This window comes from Uranotaenia lowii, chromosome 2, assembly GCF_029784155.1.
Source record: "Uranotaenia lowii strain MFRU-FL chromosome 2, ASM2978415v1, whole genome shotgun sequence".
Taxonomy (NCBI): domain Eukaryota; kingdom Metazoa; phylum Arthropoda; class Insecta; order Diptera; family Culicidae; genus Uranotaenia; species Uranotaenia lowii.
Genome location: NC_073692.1, coordinates 232764468 through 232792025, shown reverse-complemented (window position 1 = coordinate 232792025; position 27558 = coordinate 232764468). Strand labels below are relative to the sequence as shown.

Genomic DNA, 27558 nt, shown 5'->3' with positions numbered 1-27558 from the left:
AATGCATACGGTCAGACAAGCGGCTATCAGAGCAAAACAAACCAATTTAGAGTTATTATCATGTTTTTAAAGCAGTCATTGGTCATAGCATAGACCGCAGAATTTGTGTGACTTCAATTAACTAAAGTAAAAATTTATATTAAAAGGTCCTGTGATTTAAAATTTTGTTTTATTTCGAACATTTTCTACTTTCAACTAAACTTGCATAACTGAAGAACTAAGGAAAATTTAGACAGGCGGCGGCTTGTAGGTTTCCGAGAAATTGAGCGAATGATGTCTGCGAGCAAAAACATTCGGAAGCAGTCTTGCATTTGGAACGATGTTCTAGGAAAGGGTCGTCGTCACGTTCTGGTGCCCCCTGAAAAACAAAATCAAATTTTCAGATCGAAATCTAAAAATTTTTTAAAAGTCCGGAACTCACTTCAAACCATTGCCATCGTCCCAGAAGTAGTACTTGTTGATCATGTTCTTGAAGTCCAGCAGACCGTTTTCGCTTCGCAGGATGACTTTGTCCACCTGATTGAGCTCGTTCAGTTCCGTCTGGTATTCGATCGCCAGATACAGAAATAGCTGCTTCACACTCCAGTTGAACAATGTATTCAGATCGGCATTGAAATCGAACGTCAGGAACGTCGCGCTGAAGTCTGGAACGTTGCTGCCAGATTTAATCGAAACTCGAATCACAACACAAAGCTTTCATGGATTGTGGTGTAAACAAAAACTCCAAAGCTTGCTGTTAAAATTTTCGAATTAATGGTTAAAGTCTAATTCGTCAATATTATTTTGGCGCTAGTGTTTTGTCCCCAAAATTTCTCAGAAGCCGATAGTACCTGATATCACCCACTTCATGATACGCAGCATGCGTATCAAACTGGTAAATCATCAAAAACTCTTTTGCACAATATCGTGTACAATATTGAAAAAGCATTTTCCTACAAACAATCTTGTCTAGGAGTCTTTCTAGACATAGAAGGAGCATTTGACAATGTTTCATTCATTTCAATTGTAGAAGCAGCGCATCGACACGGTATTCCTGAAATCATCATAAATTGGATATACTCTATGTTATGCAACAGGCATCTTAACTCTCAGTTAAGACTGGCTGAAATAGAAAAAATAAGCACCCGGGGATGTCCTCAGGGAGGTGTTTTATCACCACTCCTATGGAATTTAGTGGCGGACAGTTTGTTAGAAAATCTAAACGATCAAGGAATACCTACTTATGGATTTGCCGACGATTATCTACTTTTGATCAAGGGTATGTGTACAAACACACTTTTTGACATCATGCAACAAGCTTTGCGTTCAGTAGAAAATTGGTGCTCGCGGGTTAATCTTTCAGTTAATCCTTTGAAAACCAATTTAGTTCTATTTACAAAAAAACGAAATATTCGTGGTGTTCGCCCCCTATACCTTTATGGTTCTGAAATAAATGTATCTGATCAAGTGAAATATTTGGGCGTTATACTTGACTCCAAGTTAAGTTGGTCTGCGCACATTCAATTCAGAATAAAAAAAGCATGCATGGCCTTTGGGCAATGTCGACGCGCAATTGGAATTAATTGGGGACTCAAACCTAAACATATTTATTGGATATACTCGACAATAGTACGGCCTATTTTGGCTTATGGGTGTTTAGTATGGTGGCAAAAAGGTGAAGTTGCAACAGTTCGGACTAAACTAAACCACATTCAAAGAATGTGTCTATTAGGGATGTCCGGAGCGTTCACAACATCCCCTATTGCTGCACTAGAAGCCCTGTTCTCAATAAAACCTCTACATGTGTTTCTTAAACAGGAAGCCTTTTCATGTGCTTTTCGTCTACAGGCAGTTGGTTTTTGGCAACCAGAGAATACTGTGCGAATTCCGGGACACACAAGTGTGTGGCCAGAACTTGTCCAAACACATTTGTTCCATCTAGCACCTAGCGATTTAACACTATCGAATAGTTTTCCCTACAAGAATTTTAGTGTAAATGGCAAATCATATAGTATTTTACACAGACGGCTCATTATCAAACGGCCGTGCTGGTGCAGGAATTTACTGTCATCAGTTGAACATTGAACACGCTCAACCTTTAGGAAGATACTGTACAGTCTTCCAAGCTGAGCTATATGCTATCATGTATGGTGTGCAAATTGCACTCCAGAGGAAAATAATGTTCAAAACAATCTATTTCTGTTCCGACAGCCAAGCGGCTATAAAAGCGCTTAACACCTCAAGTTCCAGATCAAAACTGGTTATCGAATGTCGAAAAGCAGTCGTAGAACTTGCTGAAAGCAACGGTTTAAACCTTCTATGGGTACCCGGACACAAGGGAATTTTTGGAAACGAGTGCGCCGACGAACTAGCCAGAGTTGGATCGGAAAAGGAGTTTTGCGGACCAGAACCGGCTGTCCCAATCTCGCCATGCTGGGTCAGGAACCAAATTAGTTCTTGGGCTTCTGCTCAGCATGAACGATACTGGGAAGAGTTGGACACTTGTCGCCAAACTAAACTATTTTTAGAAAAACCATCTCAAGTGGCCTCAAAATATTTGTTAACTTTGTGTAAATCTCACTGTAGCATCTTGATCAGAGCTCTTTCTGGTCATTGTAAACTTAATTATCACATGTACAATATTCAGCGTGCTGAATCCCCTTTATGTGGAAGCTGTGAATCAGACGTGGAAGATTCATTTCATCTGATATGTAACTGTCCCTCATTTGCCCAACTACGCTTTCGTGCTCTAGGGCAACACGTTATAAGTGAATCCGATTTTAGGAAATTAAAACTTACAAAGATACTATCTTTCCTTACCCTTTGTGGAAAAGAGCTTTAAAGTCTCAAATTTAAACCTTCTAATTGATTCTAGGTTTTCTCAGGTAAATGATGAAATCTACAAAATAAATGGCCAGGCACAATTTTCCCGCTTGTTTGGATAACGTGCCGCTATTGAGCCAACCCTTCTCTGATACCTGATACCGCCAAAGATGGTTCTTAACACTCGTCGCTCGAATACTCCGAGTGTACGCAGGTCCTCCACGAGCAATATCCATGTCTCGTGCCCGTAGAGAACAACCGGTCTAATGAGCGTCATATACAGGTTACACTTCGTGCAAGGGCTAAGTCTTCTCGAGTTGCTTGTGGAGTCCATAGTAGACACGACTTCCGCTGATCATTATCATGAGTGTTGATTAAAACCCCGGAGTAACATTGCCCAACACATGAACAAGTCGACCGCATGCAGCAATCGGAGTGATTTGGCTTGTGGGTGCTATCTTTCTTTACCAGGAGGTGAGCCTTGGCAGAATCGCAAGATAAGCATTCCTTTACGAGGTCTACGATGTCCTCAGTCGTGACGGAATTTTCCAGTATCGAGGGTCGGCCAGGGGCTTGCTCGATTTGACGAAACGTTCGGACGAGAGCTAGAAATCTTTTCCAAGCTTGCATTAATCTTCACTAGCTCAGCTCAGTCATCGGCAATGACTGAGTCATGCTTTTCTCTCATATCACGAAACACGGTTTCGTTACTTGCTAAAGCGCGTTTGAAAGTCACGTTCGTCATTAGCTTGATACATTCCTCGCACAGCCAAAGAAAACCTCTAACTTCACACTTGAGAGCCACTTCACTCCAAAGCCTTGGCACCTGACGCTGTCGTTTTCGCTTACCGGCTTCGAACATTTATCGCACGCCATGTCGTAAGATCTTGTCGAAGAAAAATTACGATTCGTCAAATCACGTGAATTACCGGACATCAATTTGTGTCAGTGTTTGAGCTGCAGTCTGTTCGCCGAATATCTGTGCCAATCGAGTAACCACGGCGATGCGATGGCGGACAACAGCCTCAGAAGCGAAAATCAATCGTCGATTTCGCAAACAAAAAAACGGGTCACAAGCACTTTAAAAGAACGCGAAAACACTGATAACTTTATCGGACACACTCAGCAAATGTAAGAAACAACAGTAAAAGCCTAAGCGACGAATAAAACCATTAAAAACAATCAAAAATCTAGGACGAAAGAAAGCACGCCTTGTCTCTCATCAGTACAGATTGTGCTGGATGACGAACACTGATAGTAACAACACAGAATAAATGCAAGAAATGTTCATAAAGGTCGACAGGCAACACCGGTTTAAAAATAACTATTGAAAGGTAGTGCAAGAATGTCCTGAATTCTAACTCTTGCCATTGCACGATGCATTCCAATCCTCTTGTGGAACGATGTACCTATCTCGAAGGGAGTGCCGAGTGCGTATCGCATGGCTTGGCATTCAATTAGATTTGAAGGCCGGATTATGTATTCGGGGACCCGGGACAATTTTTCTAGAGGAGGGATCTTATTTTTCCTGTTTTTAATTACTGATATAATTCTAGTAGTTTTTTGTATCTTATTTAAAATTTATGGAAAAATGTCAAACATTTTTCTTCAACGATTGAAGTTTCATATTTAAAAATTTTAATTTTAATAAACGTTCTTCAAAACCATAAATTCAAAGATTGTTTCGATGTTTACCTGTGAACCTAACAACATATCATTCAGCAAATAGCAGGACGCAGGGCTCAGGACTTTAAACACGTCCTCGAGATATATTTCTATACCAATATGTTTTTGATACGTGCTGGACGAACTTTCTTCTTATCTGTCTGCACGAAATTAATTCGAGAACAACGTACCAACAAACAACGATTCCTCGCTGTTGGAAACTTTTCAGCAGTATCTTTTGGGGAGAGTTTCGTGATGAAATTTTATGGTTCAAATTAAATTCTAGAGAGACTTTTGTTTCGAATGCATCAGTAGCATATAGCATCTTCGTTGGTTGGATTTGTGCAGTTGATAACGATAATTAAAATATGTTGGATATTTCTGGACGTGCTGGAACCTTTTTCTTACTAAATATACGTAGTATCAACCACTGTATGTAATAATTTGTAAAACTACAAAAAAATTAAAAAAAACGAGCAGGAAAATTTAAGTACGAATCATTTGAATGAGTTAGTCAAAAGATTATGTTCATGAAAAATCTTTTTCGATTCTCATCGCTATAAAGATAATATAAATTCTCAATTTGTTGTTAGGCAACCTAAAGGCTCTGCTTCGAACCCCTCACCCTCACTAAGGAAGGAGCAGAATTTTTCAATAATGATCGAGCCCAAAAAAACAAAGCACAGAAAGCGGGATAATATTCTCGTCTTGAAGGCGAGCAGAGTGTAGTTTATTTTTCCTTTCCGCTTTGTTTTGTCCTCAGCCGGAAGTATGATAATGACAGGCCCTTGCAGAAAATGGGCGGACGAATTAGTATCTAGGGGAATTTTTGGTATCTGAACCTAATTTTGGAAACCATCAGCAGATGAGGGATTAAAAATAACGGCTACGGATTCGAACTTTAGATAATCGAAATCCAATTACTATCAGATTTCGGTTGAAAGGAAAATTTTCAACTTATTCATTTTTTCTATAATTGAATTATTTCAAATAAAATGTATTTCATTGAAATTAGGTTATACATGAACTCAAGCTTCTGTAAAAAATCCAAGAAAATTTATTTTATTCACTACGAAATCGTTATACGTCTCCCTCTCATTATTATCATCTCTCGGGAACGAAATATCAATCCGGGGCATCTTTTCTTCTCATGCCCTGTCAACAATATGCTGACAGTTGCTTCTCAAATTTCTCTCATTACAGCGTGCCCCCGAGCGATGTGAATGAAAATCAAATAAACAGGATGACTGTATTTTTTCAGCTATCGATTCTAGGATGAATTGCCATAAAAACGCGGTGGCAGTTCTGTGGACAAAAATCGAAATATATTGCGTGACGAGCATACGAAATCTATAGGGGAGAATGAGGATACTTGATCTCTGGGGATACTTGATTCCTTAGCTATATCTCGAAACTGGAATGTCTTACAAAGATCAAATGTTCTAGAAAAATGTGCCAAAATGAGTAAGATAACAATGTTTGTAGTTTAAAAAAATTTTAACAAAATAATTGTTTGAGTAATTGAACTTTATTTGAAAAATTTCACAAAATGTAACTTGAAGATATTTTTTTATCAATTTAAAATGTTTCTTACATGGGAAAATTATGAAAAAAATATTTGTTCCAATGTATCAATCGTTCGAGCGTAAAATGAACTTCATAATGCCATATTTTCAAAGCAATGGAAATTTCTCAACTTTTTTCAGAAAAAGTTTTCTAAAATGTTGATTATGGGTACAATTGATCCCCTAGAGTTGGGTACAATTGATCCCCCTTCCAAACGGCATATTCTTCTTCTGAATTGATCGTTATGATTGCTGATTACGAAATTACTAATATTTATCCAAAAACTTATATTTATCAAACAATTGTATGAAGAAAAGAGCAAAAATAATTAATTTTCTCTTAATTATAAAAAATAGCGCCTTTAAGTATGCAATGTTATTTGCGTTGAGACAAAGTTATAGAATTTTCTTCTTATGTCTGTTATAAATTGTGAAATGAGAACAAACATGACCAAAATAGTCAATTAACATTCTATCTTGGGGTTTTGTTTGATTTTTATACAAGGATTAGGGCATCCTGAATAAAAAATCAAGTCTCCTTCAATCGGGGATCAAGTCTCCCCTAACTTCAGAAATATCGCATTTTTTTACTCCCACGAAAATGCTTCTAGTTCATCAACAGGTTCAAGTATCGTTCTAATTTTTGGAGCATAGAAACTCGAAGTTACAAGCTGTCAGAAAATGTTAAAGACGGCGAGTTGCTAAATTTTTCCAAAAAGATATGGTGAAAATAAGAAAAGGGGATCAAGTATCCCCACTCTCCCTACCTAATGTTGGTACATACGAATATCGCCTTAATATATGCAATTTCTAAGAGCACAATCTTGGGAGACTAAATCAAAAATTTTCGTTTTATATCATCTACCGTCGTGAAACTTATCATTGGTAGAAAGTGAAACATTTTAAATAATATCTATGTACCGTCAACTTGAGCATAATGAATCACTTTTCAACTTCAATGACTTCTAAAAACTTCTTGCCCACAGATATTTATACCGCTTAAATATCAAAAGTTTTAAGGTTGATGAGACATCAAATTGACGTGGTCAGATGAATTATTGGTTTTACCAGTTATTTTAAAATTTACAAAAACATGCGATTTTCACCCTACTAAAAAAAGGGGTACCGTAAACTGGGTTAACTTTGATCTACATGAAATTTTTTCAGATAATCATCATTAACTATATCTGAAATTAAAATATCTGAAAACTATTTTTTTACGTTTGATCGCCTATAAATTGAGATTCAAATAAGCTAAATTTGGTTTGTAGTTGGAGATATATTAATGTTACTTAAAATGTAGTTTTAAAGTTTTAAAATATCTGATTTTTCAAAGACTCACAAACAAACATCTCTCCTTATAAAATGATAGCATTTAGAAGTAAATGGGTTGATTATATGAAACTTTTTTTCCTTTTTATATGTGTAGATTTAGAGTTATCGAATAGAATGACCATAAAATTCTATGATAATTTTGGGATATTTAAAAAAACGGACATTTTCTATGAGAAAGCCTGTATACAACAAATGGCTAAAAACCCTAGCAAATAGCTAAGTTTGAATAAAAACAACAAAATAGGAACAGTGGGAGGACCTAGAGAAATGCATGATGGTAAAATTTCATTCGTTTCGAGACAAAAAAATTTGAGAATTGTTATAATTTTTGCCCCCAAATGTATGCAACAACATCTTTGGAGTTTATTTGATTTTGATTGAAAACTTTGAACAATTCAATTGAGTCCACAAAAAATACTGTTATTGATGTTTCAAGCCTTCTGTGCTAATGGGCATCAAAACAATAATGTTGAAGATGTTGATATACGTTAAAACCATAGTGATCAAAGTTTCCCCGAAACAAGGAATCTGATTTTGTAACAAACATTTAGTTATTGTCGTTATGTCGTTTGAATATTCTGCAATCAATAATCATGCTTTATATTCCTTACCGCAGTTAGTATTTTAAAACTTTTTGGTGTTACAAAAAAGCAACCTCTTCAAAAATAATCGAAAATGAATTAAAAAATCGAGCAATAGATCTACAATTTTTTACATTTTTCGATGCCGTAAAAAGCTTTACCTCGTATGATGAATTGGCTTAATGACATCAATCACCTACAAAATTTGTATCGCTTTCATTATTCAATACCAACACTGTTGGTATTTACATGATTTAAGATAAAAGAATATTTTGTAGTATTTTTTACCCCAAAATGTATGCAGTAGATTAACACTTTTTCTTTAAAACATGTCTGACAGAAAAATGTAAAATTTAATTGAGCTTGAGCTTGAGCTTGCTATCAACTACGGTCCACCTGCGGCCCCATGGCCAATGGCATAATGGTTGCACTCCGTGATTGGTTCGAGATAATCAACATTGTACAATGAACCAAATGAAAGGTGCTGGGAACAAGCTACACAATCTCACTGTACAATTTTGAGGATCTCCTACTTATAAATGAACCAATAACGACGCCGGCCAAGTCCATGTAGTCGATAGGAGGAAAGGAGGTGCAGCACATGTGGAGATATGTTTAGCGGAGGCCGGCTGTACGCCATCCCTCCACAGATCTCCACGCTGAATGTTTGGGAGTAAGGGTTTTGTGGCATGGGATATTACCTTGGTAGGTAAAGTAACCACTTTGAACCTATGCTCCTAAACTTCCTACGTTTCCTAATGAAACTCCTATTTGCTCCTAAAGAGGCCTTCTAATGAATTCACATGACTAATAAACGATGAAACCATATGGGGTTTAATTTTTTACATTTTAACCCTCAGGGTTTTAAACTGTTTCTCTGTAACAGAGTGTAGCAATCATAAAATAAGTAATAGCAAAAACAGAAAAAATAACATAATAAATGATATAGATATTCTATTTCTTTTACCACAATGCAAATTATTTTCCGTATAGTTACTCTGGGTTCACCTATCTAAGCTACGGCCTCATCTGTTTTATAATCCGACCACCGACCGGGTCTGCATTTTAAAATTCATTTACGGAGTTCTTAAAGGAGGATGATACCACGAAAATGATTAAGTCGTATGGATTACTTGGATTGTTAACTACTGATTCTGGTCGATAACCTCAAGTTTTTCAATGGTTGAAAATATTTGTATAAAAATGCTGATTGCATTCAATCAAATCTGGTCGAACCCCTACCAAATAGATGGATTAATGAGTAACTGAAGAAAAAAGAAACGAAAAAACAGTAGAATAGGAAAATAAAAACAGAAAAGAAAAATTAAACAATCACAACCACCTCCTCCCCCCCCCCCCCCTCCAACCTGCCCCCTACCACCCCCTGTTACAGCAATCGCCCATCACTAAGGACCCCTCTCAACACACGACCCATCGTGTCGCATTCCAATAGCCGATTAAAAACGATTCAAAAAATTGCGCCACGTTTTAAAACCCAAACTTTTTCCATAATCCACGCCGAGACATGTGTTTTACCTGTTCGGTACTAACCGCGTACATCAGTCGATGAGCCTATCGATACCCTACAGAAGAAAGTTTATTTCAAATTTTTGATCAAAGCAACCCCCAGTTCTCGTTGCCATGACGATTCAGAATCGGTTTTTTCGCTCCCGAAAGTCCCGAAGAAAGTCATTCCTTTCAATCAGTGCATACGTCTAGTGCTGTTTGCGTCCCCGGTCTTCTCGAGCATCTCAGGTAGCTGCTTATATTAATCAATTTTTGATACATCTGGCATAGTAAAGTAAGTAGACAATTATACAAAGAAGATCAAACTGATATTAAGCAATCCACATCCGTTCCTAGCCATGGATCTGATCCAGGACGATTTTGGGAACACGTTTTGGATCCAACAAAACGAACCGACCCTACTGACGGAAAAACTATCCACTACCGAACACTGCACAAGCCTTTGATTTGACGACGAAGAGCTAGTAAATGTCTTGCTTGTTAAAACAAAAACTTTAACTTATGATATAAATTTTCATCCTAACTCTTTAACAAACTTGAATCCTGAAACTCTTTTCATATAGCTTCCTTTTTTTAATGGACACGGGTTTCTCATAAGTAAAAAAGACTTTTATAATAGGAATGTCAAACCGTTAAGATCCAATTTGTCAAATTTTGATCACTAAAAACTATAGATAGTCAAATGCATGAAGTTTATTTTATTGTTGAGAAGCACAGTACTCAACGTTTATTTCTCGTTTGTAAGAGAATCAATTTCCTATATCCTTCAATTCCCCAGACAAATAAAATAAACATTTAATTTTTTTTTACAAAAAAAGGGTTTTTTTTAAATTTAGAAACATAAACACTCTTCAATTGTCAACATCAAGATCCACAAAAAGATCAAATTCTGAATTAATTGCGCCTACATCTGCTCAGATGTAATATAAATGCTCTTGAAAATGGAGATGGCAACACTGCAACATTGGAAAAGTAATTCATGCAAACAAATCTCCAGCCACTCTTTTCATCTCTTCGCTTTAGCTTAAGCGGAATAACACCATAACACCAGATTTCAACATACACGCATACACGCTTACAGGGCAAGGGAGAGTGAGAACAACCGGACATACCCGACCCAACCCACCTCGCATCCATCAATCAAAGATCAAACTTCGATCAATGGAAATATGCGCAGCTTAAGCTTTGCTTTGTATGTTTCCCATCCTGACTGTATTACGAGAAAAAAAAAAAAAATGAGCGGCATTCTCAAACTGAGTATACTATCTCCCAATGAATATCCTCTCAATTGTAACTTCTATGTCATTGTTCAAACTCCTCCTACCACATTTTCAAGTATGTTCAAACTAGTAAAAACTGTGCTTTCATAGCAAAAAAACAGCCACACAAAACCATATACACTCGCACGCATCATTTTCAAATAAAACTCCAAGGATGGTTTTTTGGCCACTCGCGCAACTTAGATGACTATCCCGGTAAGACATCATAAAACAATTCGTGTTGCTCGAATGTAATGAACCTCCCTAATATTCCTGCATTTCATGTTTCTCAACTCTCCCATGCTCTTTAATTCCATTCGGCAATCTCGCACACACACCACCCACCATTCAATTATGCTGAGAAAACCGAAAATTCAATTAAACAACCTTAACAAAAGTACCCAGAATATGAATCTATTTGATGCTCCACTATCGGTAAACAACTAGGTAGGCACAACCATTTATGAAAGCAGGATACAGAGGTTAAATTTAAATTGGATTGATCTCACCAAGTTTCCTAAACCGCTTCCTCCAGTCATGTTCCTCTTCCGCCAGACGAAAAAAAAACTTCGTGCCGCCGAGCCACTTTTCTTTGAATGTCACTGTTGTTCCTGTGGCGGCCATATTTGTGCAACTTTTACGACTTTCTATTTGCAAATTTTCACTCATCAAATCCAGAATTTCCACTATTTTCCAACTATCACAGCACCACAACCACTATTAATATGATAATTCACTGAAATTTCTTTTTAAAAACCATTAAAAACAGCCATAACAAAGCTTTATTTAGCAGCTCAAATCCTGGAACACGTTTCGCTTTTCTGTGTGACAAACACCTCCCAGAAAAATGTAAAATTTAATTTGAGCAAAACAAAAAATTACTGCAATAGGTGACATCACAAATGTACCAAAAATTTTAAATTTCAAACGTTTTCATTTGATTTTTCATTAATTACAGAGTTTGTTGCAACTTACCCCTTTTGCATAGTAGGGTGAAAATCGCATGTTTTTGTAAATTTAAAAATAACTGGTAAATCCAATAATTTTTCTGACTACGTCAGTTTGGTGTCCCATCAACTTAAAGTCTTTTGATGTACAAGAGGTATAATAATCTGTAGGGGAGAGTGGGGATACTTGATCCCCTTTTCTTATTTTCACCATATCTTTTTGTAAAAATTTAGCAACTCGCCGTCTTTGACATTTTCTGACAGCTTGTAACTCCAAGTTTCTATGCTCCAAAAATTAGAACGATACTTGAACCCGTTGATGAACTAGAAGCATTTTCGTGGGAGTAAAAAAATTGCGATTTTTCTGAAGTTAGGGGAGACTTGATCCCCTATTGAAGGAGACTTGATCTTTTATTCAGGAAGCCCTAATCCTTGTATAAAAATCAAACAAAATCTCAAGAGTTATTTTTTAAGAAGCTATTGAAGTTGGAAATTGTTGCATGTAACCAAATTTGACAGTATCTTTTTATTCTTTTTTTTTCAAACTGTATCCTAGATTAAGAAGTCTTATCGGCAACTTAGGAGAGAGATTTTGTGATGAATAACTTTGCATATGAAAGTATATACAAACGTGTATACATGTTTTCATCATTATTTTTAGCAGTTTCAGAGTTATTTGAATTATAGGGAAGAGTGAGGTATCATGGGCTACGGGGAAATGTGGGCCACCTTAATAACTCGGATATGTGTTGAGATCAAAATCTCAATCCAACTGTCATCGCTGTCGCTTTGTGTAAACATATATTTCTATATAACATACATAACTTGTTAACTTGTGTACGCATCATAGTCTTCTTTCACTATAGTGCATACAAAAATTAACATAAAGTTGCGTTCAGAAAAGAATGAAATCGCGCAGAACAGCGCAACACTTCCAATTTTTACAGAATGCCGTTTTTCTCACAGTTGATATTCTTCCATGAAACTTTGACATAAGCTAAATAAACTTATAAGTTTAAAACATGTTGCGGGTTTTGGTAAGAGAGATACAACTTTTTTAGTAAAAGTAGGGAAAATTGATATTGCCTCACAAAGTTAGCTGTAATTTAGTCAAATTTTACGTTTTCATCTCAAAATTTGAATGGTGAAATTATGCAAAAAGTACATTCTAGTATGAGACCTAGTTTAATCAAAATCACGAAAAAAAATTAAAGCGGATTGAATATGAGGTTGGTTTCGGGGTAACAGGATTTTCTCAATGTTTTTTACCTATTTTTAAAAGGCGATAGGAAAAAATCGAATTGCATATATCGATTCAAGGCACTTAAATCTTTCAAAATCTTCTGCACCTTGTAAAAATGTGAATTTTGTGTAATTTTTCAAATATTTTTGAATGTGGGGTCGAGCATTTGAAACAACAAGTAACACAATACAAAATTGAGACTGCAAATTTTTCCACCTCAATCGACTTCCCGTGGTCACTGGTCACTCACATCTTCCCCAATAGCTGCAGTGCAGAATTGTGGTCCCGGAAGAGTACTGGAATCCTTTTTTACATAAGTTTCATCGTCCATAAGAATGCACACATCTGGCTTCTGCAAAATCCGATGATTCAGCTTCCGGGCTCTGGTTTTGGCTCGTGATTTTTGTTCAGCCGTTTGTTTGGACACTTTCTGCTTCTTGTATGACTTCAGGTTGTTCCGCTTCTTGATCCGCTGTACCTTTCCGATCGATGTCCCATCTTTTTTCGCCAAATCCCGTATGGACATAGATCAATTCCGGTTGATGAGGTTCATTACCTTACGGTCCAGATTTGGGTCAGATGTTCCTGGATTTCTGTCTCTTCCTGGCAAATCATCGAACGTATACCCGGATCGGAACGAATTCGCAACCAGACCGATTACTGTCAAACTATTAGTTGTCAGTTTGAATCTGTCCCGTTTTCCTTCGAATTCTGTTAGATTTTCCTGACCATTTCTCCGCTGCCATGCAAACAGTGCAGATGACAGAAATCGAAATTGATCAGTAAAATCGGTGACTTAAAACGCGTTTTCCCTATCGGTAAAGTTTAAATTATGCCAAGTAAACAGTTATGAAAAATATTTTGTCAGTTTTATTCAATGCGATATAGACGAACATAAATCTCATATGAAGAATTTTGCCAAAACATTCCTGAGCCAGGTTTATGAAACTATCTGATCATACACAACTCTCTTTTTTGTTTCTTCGCCTGAAATTGCCTGAAATAACTAAATGAACTATGAAATAACAGTTTTGGATCAACTCATAAATTTCTCATGTAATTTGGTCCATTTTGGATTTGCTAGCCCACGATTCCCCACAACTTTAAAAAAATCTAAAAACAAGTACTTTTATAAAACAGTCAGAACTCGTAGAAAGAAATTCAAATTCAAATAAAATTACCTGAGGATGTGTTAGAAATGAAGAAAAACAGACCATTTATCTTTTTTATTCTATCTTTTATAATGAAGAAGTTATGGAGCAAAGAATAAAGTGAACCATGATACCCCACTCTCCCGCACTGTGTAAAAAAGTAACAATTTTATAATTTGTGTGGTAAATTACAAATTCGTAAAATTACAAATTTTTTATGCAAAATGTATTTCATATAACCTCCTAGTGTTACATCGATGAGCCGATTATACAAGCAACATGCTTCAAATTCTGGTTACACGTTAACTGGTGGTATAATTTATGCCACGTTCAAAGAAATAAATCTGCTCAGCACGCTCTCCATTCATGGAACATCATGTGCGCACAAAATCAATTTTCATCACCTGCTGACAGCTAGCATTCACACATTTTGGGACGGGGTGAGTTGAGAGATATGTACTTAGTTAGTGGAAACTGGGGGTGCCAATGTTTTCGTATACATTTGGGCGCTTTCAACCAACCACTCAGTTATGGGAAAATTGAGTTGAACCCTTCCGGGAAAAAATCGGGGAGCATCGGTGAAAAAATCTGCTAGACAGCTGTCAACTCTACGCCACCGCACCACACTGATTTCATTCATCGATTGATTCAGTTAAGATTGAACTTTAAAAGTGAGGCTCCATGCTCCGTCGTATGTGTGGTAGGAGATTTTCGCGAGATCTGCCTACACATGATAATGCGATTATGTTCGGTTGAGTGGAACCAAAAAGCCCACATCAAATCCAATCAATTTTCAGTTTAATGGAACCACCTAGGAAGAGTTATTGGCACAGCTTGGTGGTTGGCAGGCTGAAGTCACTCTCTAACTATGATGATTGGGAATTAAATGTCAAACAGTAGTTTGAAGTTTGTTATGGCTAATGTGCGTAATGAAAACAGATATGATAAACATATGTTTTCGTGTTAAGACTTATTTTAATACGAACTATTTTTTTACACGGCGTAGAAGTATCACTTGAAAGGGAACACTTTGCATAGGCGTTTATTGCTTATGGGCTGTTACTGCTTATAACACCATTTGTTGAAAAGTCCATGGTAAATTTGAATGTTCATCCACATATGGAACTTTTGTATGGCTAAAACTTAAGTTTTATCATTGTTTAAAATTTACATATAATCATACAAATTGTTATAATGAACACTTTTTCTATCTTAGAAGATTTCCCAAGGGAAGGAAGGACCTTATGCTAATTTCTGCAGTGAAACTCCCAACATATTCAGCAGTTCGCTCGTAACAGCCATCACCATCATCATCGTCATGCCACATTGTAACTGCATCTTCCGCTTGGCAAAAACTCCAGTCAAATTCAGCAAAATGCAATTTCTCTAAAATATTCACATGGTGATATTGCAGAGTGTAGTTTCTGTTTTGTGTTACATGAAGGAAGCCACCCGACGTCGTCGTTTTGAGAGTTTGACGGCGTTTTGAACGAGATGGGGGAAAAAAATTGAACGATTTGAGCTTAAAATTCATCCCACGGAATGGTGCTCACATTCCCAGATGGCATCCTAACAGGAGACACGGTCGCTGGAAATTTAGAAAAAAAAGGAAAATTCTAACGAGAAAGTGATGACTTTTTCCAGATCCCACCACTCGATGTTGTGAACGGACGGGAAGTGCATTTTTCAATGTTGAATCTGATTTTTTTCCGTCGCAAAATTGTAAATCAAAACGACCGTAACCTTAGCACTGCGAATAAATATTGGAATTTATGATCAGAGGGCGAAGTTGGTCTCACTCTGGGTGGTTTCTGATTTATCACTTTAATTTGAATATGAGACTGTAGCCGGTTGACTTTGTGCGGGTTGACTTCCAGTTTGATTTGCATGTATGTAAAGGTCATACTGGACGTTTACAATCTAAGATTTCCCGGAGACGGAACATGATGTAAATACATCTTGTCCGGAATTCTCATTACCCATTCGTTGCAAAGACAAAGATGGTTGAAATTCTAAGAGCTGTTCTTGTGCCACATATGATTGGCAGCTTTGAACTACATAGTTCTTGATAAATTCTACTAAAAGGTGAACACGAAATTATAGCGACCCCGAAAATGTCATGCCAAATTTTTTATAGATAATGTTTAGAATCAAACCAAAATTTCAGAGTAGTTTTATACATATATTTACTTCAAAAATAAAAGGAAAAGTCAATCGATGTTTCCTTGAGTGTAAAATTGAACGCATTTTCGCTTGATGCCTTCCATCAAGTCTTTAAAGTGTCATCCAGTATCAGTTTCTCAGTTTTTTTTTCCATTTTCTTAACCCTCATCCGCATTAGAGTGTCATTTTGACCCTATTGCAAGTTTGAAGGCTTGTCATCATTATTTCGTCTGTCGGCTTCGCTCTCTGCCCAAATCACCACCCACCGTAGGCCTACTCGGAGAGCAAACAAACACGTTTTGCTGGACGCGCTGCTTGTGGTTCTAGAAATTCAGGAATGATTTTACGTTTATAATTTTCATATTTTTGTGAAATCTCACAGCGTGAATTATTGCACCTCACTAGAATGTAGATTAAATTTTCTTTCCAATGAATATAGTTTTAATTGGTCCAAACAAAGTAAAAGCACTGAAAATCCGGGTACAACCTGACGGTGGACCACAAAAACAGATGAAATTTCAATTTGTAAAAAAATCGCGCAAAGTAGAGAACTTTGAAAAATTCCAGTAAATTCAATTTTTGTTGCATGGAAAATCTAAAGACAGTAAAATGTTAGAATTTGTAGTCATATTTTTTCGAAAGCTCTACCATCGCTCAAACAGTATTTACAAGCAATCGAATGAAAAGTAGGTTTTTTCAGACCGCTTTTTTGAACTTTTTGTGACCATTTCATTAAAAAAAATTTAAAAAAATATTTCTTGGCTTCATGATGTAGACATTAACTTCAGCTTTCATATGCATAAGGCAAATATTTTTTTGGACGTGTAATATATGAACTACAGCAGTTTTCCTGAGGCATATTTTTTCGGAATTTTTTTCTTTCATGCTGAATAACGAGAAAACCAAAAGCTTTAGCTATATATAACTTTAGCTAAACATATATTACTGACGTTACAAGGTTTCCATTGATATAAGTTTTGTTTAGATCGTTTGAACACGCTAAAAGTTATAACGATTTTAGCTTGTAGTGTCAAATTGACACTCCTAGTGCTGATTAGGGTAATGAAACCTGATGCGGATGAGGGTTAACATGTTCTTCTTGTTTTTGACTGTCTTTCTGCTCTTCCGAAGTTTCCGCTTCATTATTGCCCAGTACTGCTTCACCGGGCGCAGCTCCGGACAGTTTGGCGAGTTCATGTCCTTTGGAACAAAATGGACAGAATTGGCTTCATACCACTCCAGGACACTTTTAGGATAGTGGCATGATGCCAAATCTGGCCAAAATATCGGAGCTTTGTCGTGCTGCTGCAAGAACAGCAAAAGGCGCTTCTCGAGGCACTCAGATTTGTAGATCTCGTCCTTTACTGTCTTTTTTATCACGAAAGGATCTCTCCTCAGTCCGCAAGATCAGATGGCCTGCCAAACGGGATATTTGGAGGCAAACTTCGACATTTACTTCTTCTTAAATTTATCGTCCACATCGAATTTGTTCTTGCCGGTGGAAAACTCCAACCCCGGAATTTGCTTAAAAGAAGTTCGGAAAGCTTCAAACATTGAATTTGCTTTCAACATAAGTTGCATCATTTTCATTAAATTTTGATGCAAAAATTTCAATTTTCCTCAGTAATCTCACCCAAATCAACTAATTGTTAGGATCAGAAAATGAAGGAGAAGAACATGTATTTGGATTTCGGGGACTTTCCCAAGCCTTCGCATGAACGTTGAAACTTGTTTTTTCCCATTTTTGTTAGTTAGGTATGCCTGAAGAGGGCAACCAATTTTCAACCACCTCTGAGAACGTTAAACAACGTGGCGCAGAATCAGCACAGGTAAAATTAAAATCACTTCGAGCATTACCAAGACGTGATTCCAATGTAGGCCGAGGCTAACCGCGAAATGGCAGATTGTTTGCCGGTCTGAGCGGTTGAATGTCTTGATTACACCAATAAGTGAAAAGGGACGTAGAGCTGGAAATCACGATTTTTCAAACCACGTGGTCGTATGTTGAGTTGTAGACCTTCCAACAGTGCGGGAGAATCAGTTCTGGGTGAAAGCAAATCAGCTATGACAGAGGCTCTCGTAGCTGGGAAGTCGGAACGGGTCTTGCCAGCTCATGTGTCGAAGGGCGAATCTCATAAAGCGCCGTTGCATAGCTGAAATACGCTCGGAGCCGTTTTGGTAATAAGAGCACCAGATAGCAGAGGCGTATTCAAGGATCGAACGAACCAAACAGCAATAGAGACTCTTCAAACATTAAATATCTTTGAAGTCTTTCGTCATGCGGAACAGTAGACCTAGGCTTCTAGAAGCTTTATCGACGATGTAATTGGTGTGAATCTTGAAATCCATCCGTTTGTCAAGAATGACACCAAGATCTTTCACGTGCTCAACTTGAGCAATAGCCTCGTCGTCGAAAAAATACACTGCATTTGATGGAAGCCGCTTACGGTACTACGATTCAAAGGCAGACAATTGACATGGCACCAGGAGGCGAAGAGGTTGAACGGGTCCTGCAGGAACTTGGCATCGTCAGGACCGGAGATAGGATAAAACAACTTCAGGTCGTCTGCGTAAGCTAATTTTGGTCCATCGAGGAGCAACAGCACGTCGTTGATATAAATCAAGAATAGTATTGGTCCTAAATGGCTCCCTTGAGGCACTCCAAAGGTGGCAAAAAAAAACTGGTTAGAGATGGATACTGCAGTTCGGACAATAAGTTTCCGACCTACCAGGTAGCTGCGAAACCATTTCAGTAGAGACCCACAAAAACCAATGCGGTCGAGTTTGGCGATAGCTATTTCATGGTTCACTTTGTCGAAAGCGGCTGGCAGATCGGTGTAGATGGTGTGGCATAATTGCATTCAGTTATTCAATTCAATTATTCAATTCAATTATTCCGACTAGCATTTATTTAACTTCCAAGCAACATTGTTGCAGGATGTTTTAACTCATAGAGCATAATGCCTATGTGACAAAATCTACTTTGATTTATTTTGAGTCCAATAAAATGTTTATGAACGGATATTTTACAAACATCCATTTCTGCTCTTGATGCATTTGGACCAAACCATTGTATTAATACTGGCTATACATTTTTCTGCTTCGACCAACGCTTTGGTAAAAGTGGAACAATGAATGTCTTGTTGAATTTCTCTAAGATAAACATGCTGAGTTCTGATCGTACACCATGCATACCATGCTGTACGTACCGATCGTTCTATGACCCACTTGAGGGCGATCGTTCGAATGCGCGATCGCATGATGGGTGTTTACAAATAATTGAATCGCTCGAATGCGCGACCTTTTTGGTGTTTACATAATTGGTCTTCGACCGAACCAATCTATATGGTGCTCCAGACTTCTATCTTCATAAACAAATTCCTTTACACTAACACGTACTTGTAAGTTTATAAAAACCTTTTGAACCGAAATAAAGAAATCAATCGGTGACTTAGTGTAAACGAGTCAACATCGTGTTTTTATTTCCGTCGCGATAAGCCATTCTCCGAAAATCCCCCCACAATGGCGTCTGTTTGGAATCCTGAATCAAAACTGTCTTGCACCTTAGACGTAAACGCCAGCAGGTTTGTGGTCGTAGAGCACTTACGCATAAAACCATGTTGATCATAAGAGAAATATGATTTGCAGTACGAGAAGATAGGGTCTTAAATAACTAGCTCAAATAGTTTGGCAATTGCGCATAAGGCAGAAATACCGCGATAGTTATTGATATTCCTCCTGTCGCCTTTCTTGTAGACCGGAAACATGTAGGCTTCTTTCCATATAGAGGGGAACGTAGACGTGTTGTGCGATGCTTGGAAGATTCGTTTTATAGGGGTTAGCATATGTGATTGGTATGAGTGAATTTTAGGAATTATGTTCGTCAAGTTACGTCGTAAGACGGAATACTATGTAAATAAAATAAATAATATGTGATATGCAGCGCTTCAAAAAAGTGGCTGGTATAACGACCGGACCTGCAGAATTACTGTGTTTCAGCTTCAGGGAAGCCTTCAAGATGGTATCATCATCGACTGCAAAATTATCAAATGAAGTGCTCAAATAAGGGACGTTGCTTGTTGCACTATTTAACTGCTCCGAGGATATTGAGCAAGAGTCGAAAATACTACGAAATTTCTGTGCGAACAAATTGCAGATTTCACGGTCCGATGTCGCCGACGTACCATCCTAGAACATGTATGATGGTAAACCGGATTGCTTCCGTTGATCCTTGATGTACTGCCAGAAGGATTTAGGTTTGGTTTTAAAACCACGTTGAATCCGGATTAGGTAGCTCTGATAGCAACGCGTGCTTAGTATTTATAGGCTGAGTTAAGTTTCCAATACTGATTTTTTGCCTGAAGAGTCTTGTGCCTGGTGTAATAACGGAGGGTTTTATTCTTCAGGGTTTTCATTTGCCGCAACGCGTTTCAGCACATGGCGATCGATAATGTAGTTGACAATGTGAGTGAACTTAACAGCAGCAGCGTTTGGAACAGAAGGGTCCAGTTCAGATTCCTAGTTGATGGTGTCCAGAGTTTGAAAAATCACAGAAAAATCGGCACTTTTGAAGTCGTGGAAGAAGGATGCCAGTTTTTCGGTGACGGCTACAATTCAGGAAATATCGAGCGAAAGCAGCAAAGCGGGGTGCTGAGGAACGGACTTGATCAGAGGCTCTGGAGCTTCTTCGATTGTTGGTGAAAGAGACCCGTCATCAACGATCGAGCGTACGGCCATTTTCGTTATCGATGTTGTTGATTTGCCGGAGAGTCGCCGTACTTAGAGCGTCGAGAATGATGTTGGAAAGCAACGTAAACGAGGATCTTTCCAAGTCAGCAAACAAGAAGTTGCCTTGGGAGGAGCACCATTTTAAAGCAGGCAGATTGAAATATTTTATGATAATAATGTCGTCTTCAGGATTAGTGATTGGGCATACTTTACTCGCTAACTTTCAGCTACTCAGTTCAGGGTGACGGCTACTCAGTTGTCGCCAAAACCGCACCTACTCAGTTCTGACTAAACGGCTTTTACTCAGAACTGACTAACAGCCCTTTTCGCGACAACTGAGTCATGGTTACTCAGAATGCGCGAATAATTCTGAAGCGGTTTTTTGCAGCTTTTTCCATGCTAGAATAGTTAAAACCTGTATTATTTTCCAGATAAATGATGGATTTGTTGATTTGATGAATAACAAAAGTCCAAATGTTATGCATACACATTTATTTTAAAAAAATCCACAAACTTAATGAAAATTTTGTTTGCCCGTCGGGTTTCGTCTCCCGGTCCGGGACCCATTATGCCGTTATATGCTGTAATAATTGTATTTGGACCATCATCACTTCGTCACAGAACCCTTTAATAAAAACAATATCGGATTAATAGCCAGAAATTACCTTTAAAATGAATATTCACCATGTAAATTTTCTAGTTTTTGCCGCACGAAAACAACCAAGTCCGACCGCCTCGCACAAACTGATCAATATTTACTCAGTTGTCGCCTTCAAGCACTCGAGTACTCTGAGTGCCGAATTTTCTGACGTCTGAGTAATTTTTCCGCTGATATATGAGTTCATTAAGATCAGCCGTCGGCTGCTTCATACATGTGGCGACGTCTGAGTAAAAGGTAGCCGGGCTCTGAGTATTTCAAATTTAGCGAGTAGAAAGGCTACGAGAAAAGGATTCAGCAAAGTCGCATTTTTAGCACGATCGGGGGGAGGTACACACACCAATGTAGAGCTTTCGTTTGCCTAGGTCGATACGAGTCCAGACAATTCCCAAGTCAATCCATGCCATATTATCGATGGGCACGGCTGATAGGCATGACTTAATGGCGATCTAAACACCACCTCCAGTAGATTTCGTTCTGTTGTGGGGCCTCGATCACAACGGAACACTGTGTAGTCCGAGCAGAAATTCTGACTGGTAAGGGTCCTGTTCTTAAGCCAAGCCTCGGTGAAGACAACGATGTCGTAACAGGAGCTTGAGGAGGCAAGCAAATATTCTTTAACACAGGCATTGATGCCGCCGACGTTCTGGTAGTAGAGATTGATATAATCACGTTTGACGCCATGCAAACCGGGTCGTTGTACACTGGAACGGGAAGATCCATCACGAAGAGGAAAGCCAATAGAAGATGGATACTTGCCTGGTAAGACAGGCTGGAGACTTTATATTGCTTTCATTATCAAATCTATTTATCTTATATATAAAAATGGAGGCGTTTTCTTTGTAACACCATTACGTATGAATGGTCGGTCGGAATGAAGTAAAATTTGGTATCCGAGGGTTTTTCGGGCCAGAGATGGTTTGAATAGTAGTTTCGAGATTATTACTTTTTATGGAAGAGGAACCCTATACAAAATCAACTACAAACGGGACAAAACTCGAAGGGGAACAGGGGGTATAATGCCCAGTGTGGACAAAACGCCCCACTGCAATATCTAGCTAGATATACATTTTTTTAAAGAATTCTGTTCGTTATTCACTTCTAATCAACAGTAGAACCCTTTTGTACAAAAAATTAGCATCAAATATGCGATAAATCCCTGCAAAAATCCAAAAATATTATTCAAGCCATATTCCTTGCAATTTGTCCCTTGACTTTCGTAAGAAATTACGGCATCTATCGTAAAAAAAAATTACCTGCCATCTGTAACAATGATGGACATTGGTCTTAAGAAGCATCACAAACGAAAAATGTTCTTATTTAATTTTTTTTCTGTTATTTTGAATTATTTTTAATAAACATGTCTAGGTAGGGCAAAACGCGCCATGTCCGTTTATCTCTAAGCATGTTTCATATTTGTTTAATGATTTTGCGGCTTCCACCTTGGCACAGCACCGAAGATCTTCATCGGAAGACGGGCATTGAATCTATCGAAGAGATGGCCAACAACATCATCTCCAACTCCAGAGGCAAATCGATGCAGTCTTCCATCGCAGAGATTCGTTCTCTTTATAATTAGTTTTAGTTTAGGATAGTGTTTAGTTTTAAGTTTAAAATATTTTTGCCATTACAGGATGTTCTCCTATATTAAATACTTGATTGCGCTCAGCAAACTTAAATCTTATAAATAAATTTTTATTATCTAGTTAACTATAGGGCTCTGAACAGTTCATTATTGAGCTGAACACCTAATTTAATGTAATAATGTAATATAAATGTAATGATGAATTGATACAAATAAAGACATATTAAAAAAAATTTAAAAAAAAATCAAAAAATCCTTTACCAACACTGCTGGCGTAAAAAGAATTCGGATAATCACCAAATTTTTTTAAATAGATTTTTTTTATAATTCAATATGCATCAAAATGCAAATCAAAGATTCACCTTTTAAATCTCGATTCTGTATGTTGGAATATGATTGTATTGCATCACGCGATAGTGACTTTAAAAATTTCATCCATCCAAACATTAATTTTTGTTATTTCATCTAGTTTTTTTTGTAGTATGTTTTACCCCTAAATGTATACAGATATGCTTTTTCTCGAAAAAAAAAAACGTATTTGATAGAAAAAATGTAACATTTAATGCGAACAAAACTAAAAATAACTGCAATTGGTGCTTTATGCGTTATGACATCGGAAATATACAAAACACCATAAAGTTTCAAACTTTTTTCAATTGATATATCATTATAAACAAAGTTTATTGCAACTTAACCCTTTTTTTAGTAGCGTGAAAATGGTTTTACTACAGTAAAACAATAATAACTTCTAGAACGCGAAAAAAATTATTTTTTGATAAATTTCTAATTGATGGTATGTGGTCCGAGATAATGTGATTTCATGAGAAACAAAACAATAAATGAACATTTATCATCCAGCATCCCTAAATAACTACAGTTGCCGTTCATAGGAATTTTTATTACTCAATAGAATAAAGCTGTTTATTTTAGCTTTATTACATTCTTCTCACTATCCCGTTTAAAAAGGAACAATTGACAGGTCATGCTTAAAAGTGTTTTGTTGCTATCCAGGAGAATTGTTTAAATAACTTTTTTTTGCCGAATTTACCTCCAGGTTTCCAGAATTCAATTGAGGCATTTCTGTTGGCCGTCTTTTGGCTGGATCTCGGTGCTCAAAACTATAAAAGAAAAGTTATACTGCAATTACTTTGGCCCGGAACCGAGCTTCGGCGTTCTTTTCTCCAAAGAATAGCATTTTCCTGCTGTTGGTCTAAGAAGTGCAAAGTTGTTCTTACCTTGCCCCGGCTGCGAGAACATTTTGCTGCTAAGTAACACGCATTTGTGAGGTTGAGGTGGTTGGAGGAAACCACGGTGTGACTGAAATCGAATCCTTCCAACCCGTATCGGGACAATGCTGGTGTCCTACCTTGTGGTTCTGCCGGAAAGATGCAGCCTGGAATTGTGAATCTTCGTTAGATAGGTTGAGGCACTCGAAGGTTTGGCTTCGAAGATGTAATAAATTTTCCAAGTTCCTTTCGAGCTCGGACAGCCAAACAGAATTGCTCCGGGATAAATGCAGAAAATGTTTGCCGCTCCTTGTGAATTCAAAAGTTCAGACAGCTTCGATGAATTTTCGGAATCGCAAACAGATGGCGAAATTGGAAAGGAAAAATGAATTCAGCAACAATTGTTCCCCTAGAACGGGCATCTCGATAAACGACCCTTCAGAGGAAATGGGATAAATTCAACTCATTGCTGGGATGGATAATAAGATTGAATCATGGGGTGAATATTCCTGTATTTTGATTAATGTTTCTTCGTGTTATGCTGATAACAAACTTGTTATCAAAATGTAATAAAAGTTCTTAGCTCATTATTCCGTTCTACAATGATTCATTTAGTGGCATATTTCAAATCGCTTATCATAAAAGTTTAAAAAAAATCAACAAAAACTTGAATTCTGCCTTTAAAAAAATCAGCCGAGGCTAACGGGTCGCTGGTTTTGTGTGCTGTACACCATAAGATGCGCTTTTTTTTCAATTATCAATTTATCAGTTGAAATCTTTTGTTTCTACTTACTTTCGTTCTGGGAGACAAATTGGATTACCTTTACAGTTGTTTTTTCTTGTGTCAAAACTAGTTTTAGTTTTAGTTTGTGATTCAATTTTTTATTTATTTTACACAAGCTTTGTATTTGAAGTTCTATATCAAAACCCATTAACATAATTCTATAACGTATTTAGAAAGTAATGACCATAACATTCATATATATTTTAATCTTTTTCACCCAGTAAAATGATCAACCCTTTATTGGTTTTCCTAAAACGACATAAATATTTTCATCATTCTACCCAAAAAAGATATTTCCGCTCATAGAAAAGCATATTTCCCTAACTCTACCAGTAGTTTTTGGCCAGCAAAGATCCTGTCACGTTTTCTTATTACGACACAACGACAGTACACGTGTGTTCCGCCATGAATCTTGAGAGCCGAGAATGTGGTCCCACTACGCTCGATTCCAGGGATATTCTACTCATATTTTTTCACCTGGCAGCTCAGGTTTTCCAAAACTGTCGTCGACAAACATTTGCCCGACCCAACAAAGTCAGTTTTCGGTCCCAACAGAGGCCAGGAAAGTAGTTGTGTAGTTTTTCCGGATGCCAAACCTCAGCTCAGCTCGTTTTGCATCTTTTGGTTGGACGACCGAAACTTCCTTGCCATGCTGCAGACCGAGACAACTTTCAACAGTTGTTGGGTTGTGCTGGAATGAAGATTAACTCACCCCTTTGCTTCGGCTTCAGAAGATTTGCATGCAGCAAAAGTCAATATCTGCATTTCATTCGGCAATAAGTCGTAAGCAAAGATATGGTGAAATCTAGAGCTATTCGATGGACTTGGAACTTTTTCCTAGTTATATGATGCAGATTACCTGGTGTGACAGAATGTATAATCGAATTTAAACAAAGTTTTGATTCGAAAACGTTTTGTTGTGCTTCGTATTTGTTTGATTTTTTCCAAAAGAAGATTCGATTTCGTGCTACCACTGGCACACACGTTCATTTTGAACTTTAATAGTGCCCTACCCCGCCATTAAATGGGATTAACTAAAATCGGCAGAAATCAAAGCCAATGATAAATTCCAATATTTTTGCGCAGAATGTTTCAAAATATGTAAGTCTAACAATCAATACTAATAAAAACTGTTTGACAAGCAGGGGCGGGATTATGGAACTCGAAACAATCGAGTTTCGTTCGATTCGACCTACTTTGGCATTACCGATCTTGAACGAGCTCGATTCGAATGGAACATTTTCGAGAGTACTAGATCTTCGAGTACTAAAACGTCAATTTTGGCATTATGAATCATTGTGTTCGAGCATTTTTTTGCTCGAAACGAAAACAAAAGTCTCGACAGCTATATAGTTTTCGATCGTGTGGATAATTTCGTGAAAACAAGTTAGTTTGCAGAAAATTCCAATTTTAAACGTATTGCTTGTGGTTTTCATCTAATACGTAAGTAAATATGTTGTTGTTTAGTGTATTTCTACCCTATCTCATCCATTTATTTTTGCTTTAGGACTATGGAATCGCCACGACAAACTATGAGTGTCAATCACAATCAAATTGAATTTATGACGGATTTCATGGAGGAGAATCCAAATCTCGCAAAAGGACTGTTAAAAACCAATGACGCTAAAAGGACTTCCCACAGATTATGGGGAGAGTTGAAAAATGGACTTAACGAGCGAGGTCCTCCTGCGCTTGGAGTTACCGAGTGGAAAAAAGTAAGTTAATTCATAACAGTACCTGATGATGTGAAACCCGGGATCTGAAATCTTTATTTTTTGTTTTACTCTATTTGTTATATGATTTTCTAAATTTTGAAAGTATTATGATTTATGGTGCGTTTTTTCAAGATTACTGTTAAAAGTTATAAAAATATTATAAACAAAATCGATTATTGTGTGTTTGGTTTTCAACTGTACAAATAGTTTACATTTTTTTTATTACTTAGGTGTGGGCGGATTATAAGTACAAGGTCAAGAACAAACTTAGCCACAACATAACCAGCGCAAACAAAACGGGAGGCGGTCCAAAAAAAACCAAACAGTTGAACTTATATGAAGAAAGTGTGGTGAGATCTGCCGGTTTAAGTTCCGCTGTTGCTGGTATTGCGTCGGCAAAATCGTTTGGTTGCCGGAAGAGGCGTCTTCCGTCGTTAGATGAAATATCGGAACCCTCCATGGAAGCTCGATCAAATGATGAAAATGAAGTTTTTGTTAATGAATATATGGCAGAAGAGTTGGGCGGCTTTCCTTCAGCTTCTGAGGACACTGGACGTGTACGTGACATGGATACTGGAACTGGAACTAGGACAAGTAAGCGGATTAACGGAAAAAAGGATAAAC

General features: G+C 37.5%; 1 protein-coding gene across 1 annotated transcript; it reads right to left on the bottom strand.

Annotated features, from left to right (window-relative positions):
• Nucleotides 1-232: 232 nt before the first annotated feature.
• LOC129742407 (signal peptidase complex subunit 3-like) lies at nt 233-19498 on the bottom strand. The gene is made up of 3 exons (XM_055734305.1): nt 19448-19498; nt 422-693; nt 233-358 (listed from the first exon to the last, which is right to left on the bottom strand). The coding sequence occupies exons 1-3, from the start codon at nt 19496-19498 to the stop codon at nt 325-327; spliced, it is 357 nt and encodes a 118-aa protein (XP_055590280.1). The 3' UTR covers nt 233-324.
• Between the last annotated feature and the right edge of the window lie 8060 nt (nt 19499-27558).

Bases quoted from the DNA above. Each gene is read 5' to 3' on its own strand.
- LOC129742407 (XM_055734305.1), bottom strand. From the start codon at position 19,498: ATGCGATCGCGCATTCGAACGATCGCCCTCAAGTGGGTCATAGAACGA. The intron at 694-19,447 runs GTACGTACAGCA...AATCCATGAAAG, and splicing joins AGTGGGTCATAGAACGATCG to CTTTGTGTTGTGATTCGAGT. The intron at 359-421 runs GTGAGTTCCGGA...TTTGTTTTTCAG, and splicing joins GACGATGGCAATGGTTTGAA to GGGGCACCAGAACGTGACGA.